Here is an 8,170-nt window from a genome sequence, read left to right as displayed (position 1 = left end):
TTGGGGGCTCGTCCGGGATCTGAGACGCCCCAGACTGAATCCTAAGACCGGTAGGAGGTAAGACCGAGCTCGCTAAATGTCATATCTGTCTCGTCCGTTTGTCTGCCTGGCCGGGTCTGTGTTGTGCCGGGTCTGTATTGTGCCTGCAGGACGCTGTACTCTGTATTCTGTGTTTGGACCAGCGGGGGAGGCAGACGTGCCCGAGACCCTGGTCCCCCTCCGCAGTCGGACTCCGGAGTGGTCTGGAAGAGGAACGGAGCCCCGGCACTCCCTCCTCTTCGGGGAGGGTCGTGGTTCGCGACCGCTCCCGTCTGAATCTGCCGCGCCAGTCCTGTCGTTCGTGTGCGTCTGTTCGTTCCGTGTTTCTCTTCCTTTCCTGTCCTCCTCCTCACCGCTCACCCCTTCTCTACCCCCTGGGGCAGACTGTAACCACCCCTTCAAGCCTCACTCTAGATCACTGGAAAGAAGTCGCCGGCCGGGCACACAATCTTTCGGTCGAAGTCAGAAGACGAAGATGGGTCACCTTCTGCTCCTCGGAGTGGCCGGCTTTCAACGTCGGGTGGCCCAGGAACGGAGCTTTTAATATTGACATTATCTTGCAGCCGACCTGGGATGGCTGCCAACAGCTCCCGCAGACTCTCCTCCCACGGAGGAGACAGCGCGTCTACCTCGAAGCTCGCAAAAACGTCCGGGGGCGATGGGAGGCCGACCCGGCTGCCTAATGAGATTGAGGATGTTTTCCCCTTGGTTCGCCCGACCTGGGACTACGACACTGTTGCTGGTAGGGAGCGGCTCTGTCTCTATCGCCAGGTACTCCGAGCGGGTCTCAAAGGGGCAGGCGTCGCCCCACCAATTTGGCAAAGGTACGTGCTATAGTGCAGGGAAAAGATGAGACGCCGGCAGGTTTTCTGCAGAGGTTAATAGCCCCAGACTCAATCCTAAGACCGGTAGGAGGTAAGACCGAGCTCGCTAAATGTCATATCTGTCTCGTCCGTTTGTCTGACTGGCCGGGTCTGTTTTGTGCCGGGTCTGTATTGTGCCTGCAGGACGCTGTACTCTGTATTCTGTATTTGGACCAGCGGGGGAGGCAGACGTGCCCGAGACCCCTGGTCCCCCTCCGGAGTCGGACTCCGGAGTGGTCTGGAAGAGGAACGGAGCCCCGGCACTCCCTCCTCTTCAGGGAAGGTCGTTGTTCGCGACCGCTCCCATCTGAATCTGCCGCGCCAGTCCTGTCGTTCGTGTGCGTCTGTTCGTTCCGTGTTTCTCTTCCTTTCCTGTCCTCCTCCTCACCGCTCACCCCTTCTCTACACCCATGGGGCAGACTGTAACCACCCCTTTAAGCCTCACTCTAGATCACTGGAAAGAAGTCGCCGGCCGGGCACACAATCTTTCGGTCGAAGTCAGAAGACGAAGATGGGTCACCTTCTGCTCCTCAGAGTGGCCGGCTTTCAACGTCGGGTGGCCCAGGAACGGAACTTTTAATATTGATATTATCTTGCAGGTGAAGGCCCTGGTCTTCCAGCCAGGACCCAATGGACACCTCGATCAGGTGCCGTACATCATAGTATGGGAGGATCTCGCTAAGAATCCCCCCCCCTGGATAAATTGCTTTATCCCTTCTCAAGGGGGACCGGGCCCGAGACCCTCACTCCCTCCCTGCCACACTCCCCCAATTCCCCGTCCCTCCTCTCCATCCACCCTTTGCCCCCTAAAATTTCCTGAATCAAAACCTAAGGAGCCGCCTGTGCTCCCAGGGGACCAGGACAGTCTCCTTCTCTTGGACTCCTCCCCTCCCCCTTATGCCCAACCCCCAACGCCCCGCTCGGAGGCCCCTACCTCTCCCTCCGCTCCCTCAGCTCCGTCCCCCGACTCTACGGGGGCAGAGGGGCAACCCCTCGCTTCACCCCCGCTCGCCAGTCGCCTCCGCTTTCGGCGAGAGCGCGGGGGAGAGTCGGAAGACGTCTGGACCTCCCAGGCATTTCCCCTCCGGTCAGTAGGCGGCCAGATGCAATATTGGCCGTTCTCTGCCTCTGACCTTTACAACTGGAAAACTCATAACCCCTCCTTCTCCCAAGACCCCCAGGCGCTAACCGGATTAATTGAGTCAATTCTGTTGACCCACCAGCCGACCTGGGATGACTGCCAACAGCTCCTGCAGACTCTCCTCACCACGGAGGAGAGACAGCGCGTGTACCTCGAAGCTCGGAAAAACGTCCCGGGGGCGGACGGGAGGCCAACCCAGCTGCCTAATGAGATTGAGGATGTTTTCCCCTTGGTTCGCCCGACCTGGGACTACGACACTGTTGCTGGTAGGGAGCGGCTCCGTCTCTATCGCCAGGTACTCCTAGCGGGTCTCAAAGGGGCAGGGCGTCGCCCCACCAATTTGGCAAAGGTACGTGCTATAGTGCAGGGAAAAGAGGAGACGCCGGCAGGTTTTCTGGAGAGGTTAATAGAAGGCTACCGCATGTATACTCCCTTTGACCCCTTGGCTGAAGACCGCCAACCAGATGTAATTATGTCCTTCATTGGACAGTCGGCCTCGGATATTCGTAATAAGTTACAACGGTTGGAGGGACTTCAGGGGTACACCTTACAGGACTTAGTGAAAGAGGCAGAGAAGGTTTTTAACAAGCGAGAAACTCTAGAGGAAAGGGAGGAAAGGATCCGTAAAGAGCAAGAGGAACGGGAGGATAAGAGAGATAAAAGACGTAACAAAGAGCTGACTAGGATACTGGCCACCGTAGTACAGGGCTCAGGGCAGAGTAAGTCAGGACAGAGTAGGGACCTGGGAGACAAAAGAGGACCACGGGTTGAACGAGACCAGTGTGCCTACTGCAAGGAAAAAGGACATTGGGTTAAAGATTGCCCAAGGAAGGGCCAAACGCAGGGACCTAAAAAGAAGCCCATTCCTGTTTTGTCCCTAGAAGATGAAGATTAGGGGTGTCAGGGCCAGGAACCCCCCCCTGAGCCTCGGATAACCCTTAAAGTGGGGGGACAGCCGGTGACCTTCCTGGTCGATACGGGAGCTCAACATTCAGTTTTAACTGAGGCAAAAGGACCCTTGAGCTCTAAAACGTCTTGGGTTCAGGGGGCAACTGGAGGCAAGTTATATCGATGGACAACCGAACGGAAGGTCCACCTGAGCACTGGGCAAGTAACGCATTCCTTCTTACTGGTCCCAGACTGCCCTTACCCTCTCCTAGGCAGAGACCTTCTTTCAAAAGTAGGGGCCCAGATACATTTTCAGCAAAAAGGGGCCACTATTACTGGCGCGGGAGGGCAGCCCCTCCAGGTACTGACCTTGCGCCTAGAGGATGAACACCGGCTGCACGAGGACTCTCCACCGGCCGTGCAGCCCCTAGACTCTGAATGGCTCACTAACTACCCTCAGGCCTGGGTGGAAACGGCCGGAATGGGACTAGCTGTAAACCAGCCGCCCATAATTATAAACTTAAAACCCTCGGCCACCCCCATATCGATCCGGCAATATTCAATGAGCAAAGAGGCCAAAGAAGGCATTCGGCCCCATATACAGAGACTATTACAATTGGGCATTTTAATACCTTGCCAGTCGCCCTGGAATACTCCTCTATTGCCCGTAAAAAAAACCCGGCACAGGAGATTACCGGCCGGTACAAGATTTACGAGAGGTTAACTGGAGGACAGAGGACATACATCCCACGGTGCCGAATCCCTACAACTTGCTCAGCACCTTACCCCCAAGCCATGTCTGGTATACGGTGTTAGATCTAAAAGATGCATTCTTCTGCCTGAGGTTAAGCTCTCAAAGCCAGCCTATTTTTGCTTTTGAATGGAAAGATCCTGAGACGGGATTCTCAGGACAACTCACTTGGACAAGGCTGCCACAGGGATTCAAAAACTCCCCCACTTTGTTCGATGAGGCCTTGCATCGGGATTTGGCAGATTTCCGAGTTGGCCATCCGGACCTCGTCCTCCTGCAGTACGTGGATGATTTGCTCCTGGCGGCTAGGACAGAACAGGATTGTGTAAAAGGTACGGGGGCCCTGCTTGAGAGACTGGGAGAACTGGGGTATAGGGCCTCTGCCAAAAAGGCCCAAATAGGCCAGAGACAAGTGACCTATCTGGGATATCTCCTGGAAGGAGGCCAGAGGTGGCTGACGGAGAGCCGCAAAAAGGCTGTAGCCCTGATCCCAGCACCCACTAATGCCAAAGGACTACGAGAGTTCCTCGGCAGTGCTGGGTTCTGCCGCCTCTGGATACCCGGGTTTGCGGAGATGGCGGCTCCCCTATATCCTCTCACGAAATCCAACACCCCCTACCACTGGGGAAAGGAGCAGCAATTGGCTTTTGACAAAATAAAAAGGGCCTTATTGACCGCCCCTGCCCTGAGCCTCCCAGATGTAACCAAGCCTTTTACGCTATATGTTGATGAACATAATGGAATAGCAAAAGGGGTCCTAACTCAAAAACTGGGACCCTGGAAAAGGCCCGTGGCATACTTTTCAAAAAAATTAGACAGCGTGGCTGCAGGATGGCCCCCATGTCTCCGAATAATAGCGGCTGTGGCAGTCCTGGTAAAAGACTCAGACAAGTTGACTTTTGGCCAACCCCTCACTGTGGTGGCCCCCCACGCCATAGAGACAGTCATCCGCCAGCCCCCTGATCGATGGCTCTCAAACGCCCGGGTCACCCATTATCAGGCCATGTTACTGAATTCTGAGCGGATACAGTTTGGAACGGCTACATCTCTAAACCCGGCCACCTTGCTTCCAGAAACCGAGTCCCCCTCCCTAGTAATGCATGATTGTCACCAGATCCTAGCTGAAGTCCATGGCACCAGAGGGGACTTGACAGACCAGCCTTTGCCAGATGCTGAAGCAACCTGGTACACCGATGGGAGTAGCTTTCTACGAAATGGTGAGCGTAAAGCCGGGGCAGCCGTGGTAGATGGGAAAGCTGTCATTTGGGCCAGTGCCTTAGAGCCTGGGACTTCAGCTCAAAGGGCAGAGCTTATAGCCCTAACTCAGGCCCTAAGAAAGGCTAAGGACAAAAAGGTCAACATTTATACTGACAGCAGATATGCTTTTGCAACTGCCCATGTTCATGGAGAAATATACCGTAGAAGGGGTCTCCTAACCTCAGCAGGTAAAAACATCAAAAACAGAGAAGAAATACAAGATCTTCTCCATTCCCTCTTTCTGCCGAGAAAACTGAGTATAATTCACTGTCCTGGGCATCAGCGAGGCAATGACCCAGTAGCAGAGGGGAACAGGATGGCCGATGAGACAGCACGGGCCGCTGCACTAGGCCCACAGGCCCTCTCCCTACAAGTACCAGAGGCTGTCCGGACACCGGGGCAACTCTCTCTCGAGTACTCAGACAGCGACCTAGATATCGTCCAGCAAATAGGGGCAGGATATGACGAGCAAATGAAGGTCTGGAAACACCAAGGGAAGACGGTCCTGCCCCAGAAAAGGGCCAAAGAACTGGTGACTCACCTCCACCGATGGACTCACCTCGGACACAAAAAATTAAAAGCACTCCTCCGGAGAGAAGGTCAGACCTATTACATTCCCAAACTCCCCTCCCTGATCCAACAGGTAACCGATGCTTGTGTACCTTGTGCTAAGGTAAATACCAAACACCTCAAGATGCCTGAGGGAACCAGGATGAGGGGAGAAAGACCCGGAACTAATTGGGAAGTAGACTTCACTGAAATCAAGCCAGGTAAATATGGTAACAAGTACCTCCTAGTGTTTATAGATACCTTTTCAGGCTGGACAGAAGCTTTCCCCACCAAGCGAGAAACCGCCCAGGTGGTTGTCAAGAAAATCCTGGAAGAAATTTTCCCGCGGTTTGGACTGCCCAAGGTAATAGGGTCGGACAATGGCCCCGCCTTCGTCTCCCAGGTAAGTCAGTTGGTGGCCAGATTACTGGGGATAAATTGGAAATTACATTGTGCATACAGACCCCAGAGCTCAGGTCAGGTAGAAAGAATGAATAGAACAATTAAAGAGACCCTAACTAAATTGACATTGGAGACTGGCACTAGAGACTGGGTCCAACTCCTCCCTATGGTTCTGTTCCGAGTCCGGAACACTCCCGCGCGCCATGGGCTAACTCCTTACGAGATTCTCTATGGAGGTCCCCCACCAGTAACGGACTTACTAGACTCTGCTATTGACCCTCTTGCTAACACTCCCGGTTTACAGGACAGGCTAAAGGCGCTCCAGATTATCCAGCACCAGATCTGGAAACCCCTTGCGGCTGTCTACCGCCCCGGAGACACAACCGGCCCACACCCGTTCCAGATCGGGGACTCCGTCTACGTCAGGAGACATCAGTCCAGGACGCTTGAGCCCCGCTGGAAGGGCCCATATACTGTACTACTGACCACCCCAACCGCCTTAAAGGTAGACGGCATTGCTGCTTGGGTCCACGCCTCACACGTCAAGCGCGCCCCATCAACGAGCACCGCTGACGCCAGCCAGGACGGACCGGACGAGCCGCTCCAATGGAAGCTCCACCGCACCCAAAACCCGCTCAAGATAAGACTTTCAAAAATTGTTCAATGACAGTTGTAATATTCCTACCTCTCCTAGCGCTCTTCACCTCCGCCAGAGGTGACCCTCATGCCCTCAAAAGGTTAACCTGGCAGGTACTAACGTCTGGGGGTGACGAGGTCTGGTCTATAACTAAGACCGCCCCCGTGGGAACCTGGTGGCCTGACCTATATCCTGACCTATGCAAGCTAACCATAGGGGCCCCTAGCCCATGGGACCTAGAGGGATACTTCGACACCTCTAGAGCCCCTAACCAAGAAAGCCCTCCAGGGCGACTGGGATTAGACCCATGGGGAGGATGTGGCACGCCTGACAGAAGGGCCATGCTAAGCACTCTTCCCTTTTATGTCTGTCCCGGGAACCACAGAGATCGCAGGCTAAATCCCACCTGTGGAGGAGGGGAATATTTTTATTGTAAAAATTGGGGTTGTGAAACTACGGGGGATACAGAATGGAGGCCCTCCTCCTCCTGGGATTATATCACTGTCAAGGCTAACTATACTCACCCGACATTTAGCAAATGGAAAACCCTTAATTATGGGCCCTGCCAAGGGTGGTGTCATCCCCTACGGATATCCTTCACGGAGCCCGGAAAAAGGGCTACTTACTGGGCCAATGGATATACGTGGGGACTCAGGTTATACAAAGAAAGAACAGATGATGGTTTTATATTCAGAATTAAACTAAAAATAGAATCCCCAGACCCCGTGGCGATCGGGCCTAACGCGGTCCTCGGGGAACAAAGAGCTCCTGCTAAACTACCAGCCCCGGCCCTAGCCGCAGGGAGTGCCGCACCCACTAACTTCGCGGTCACTCCAACCCCTGGGTCGTCACCCGAGACGGGACAACGACTGTTTAATCTTATCATAGGGGCATTCCTGGCCCTTAATCGAACCAGCCCCGATGTAACTAAATCCTGCTGGCTCTGCCTTGCTTCCCCTCCCCCTTATTATGAGGGAATTGCTACTTCAGGGACCTATAATAACATCACTAGCACTCAGGGATGCACACCCGACTCCCAACCACAATTCACCCTTACAGAAGTTACAGGACAGGGAACCTGCATAGGAACACCCCCCCGGGGCTACCAGAGACTCTGTAACACTACCACCCCGATTTTGGGGACTGATTCTTACCTGGAGCCCCAGCCGGGAACTTGGTGGGCATGCAACAAAGGCCTCACCCCCTGTGTGTCGGCTAAGGTTCTAAATAGCTCAAATGACTTCTGTGTCATGGTGCAGATCATACCCAGGGTGTTCTATCACCCTGCTGAAACTCTAGAAAATCAGTATGATAAACCTCCCACCCGTTTTCGGCGCGAACCTGTCTCCCTAACCTTAGCCGTTATGTTGGGACTAGGGGTCGCTGCTGGGGTGGGTACTGGCGCAGCTGCTCTGATCCAGGACTCACAACATTATATTGAACTCCAAACAGCTGTAGATGAGGATCTACGGACACTAGAGCAGTCCGTTTCTAAGCTAGAACAGTCCCTCACCTCACTTTCAGAAGTAGTACTTCAAAACAGGAGAGGCTTGGATTTACTATTCCTGAAAGAGGGAGGACTGTGTGCGGCCCTGGGAGAGGAATGCTGTTTCTATGCAGACCATTCTGGAGTCATCAGAGAC

General features: G+C 54.2%; 1 protein-coding gene across 1 annotated transcript; it reads left to right on the top strand.

The window, feature by feature from the left end:
- Positions 1-1,999: 1,999 nt before the first annotated feature.
- Positions 2,000-6,340, top strand: LOC129516215 (uncharacterized). Its single transcript, XM_055335557.1, is given in 4 exon segments — positions 2,000-3,601; positions 3,603-5,808; positions 5,811-5,891; positions 6,195-6,340. Coding segments are annotated over 4 exon segments (4,029 nt in total). The 5' UTR covers positions 2,000-2,005.
- The last annotated feature ends 1,830 nt before the right edge of the window (positions 6,341-8,170 follow it).

Source organism: Nyctereutes procyonoides, unplaced genomic scaffold (genome assembly GCF_905146905.1).
Source record: "Nyctereutes procyonoides isolate TBG_1078 unplaced genomic scaffold, NYPRO_anot_genome, whole genome shotgun sequence".
NCBI lineage: Eukaryota > Metazoa > Chordata > Mammalia > Carnivora > Canidae > Nyctereutes > Nyctereutes procyonoides.
This window is presented reverse-complemented; position numbering and strand designations above follow the sequence as displayed.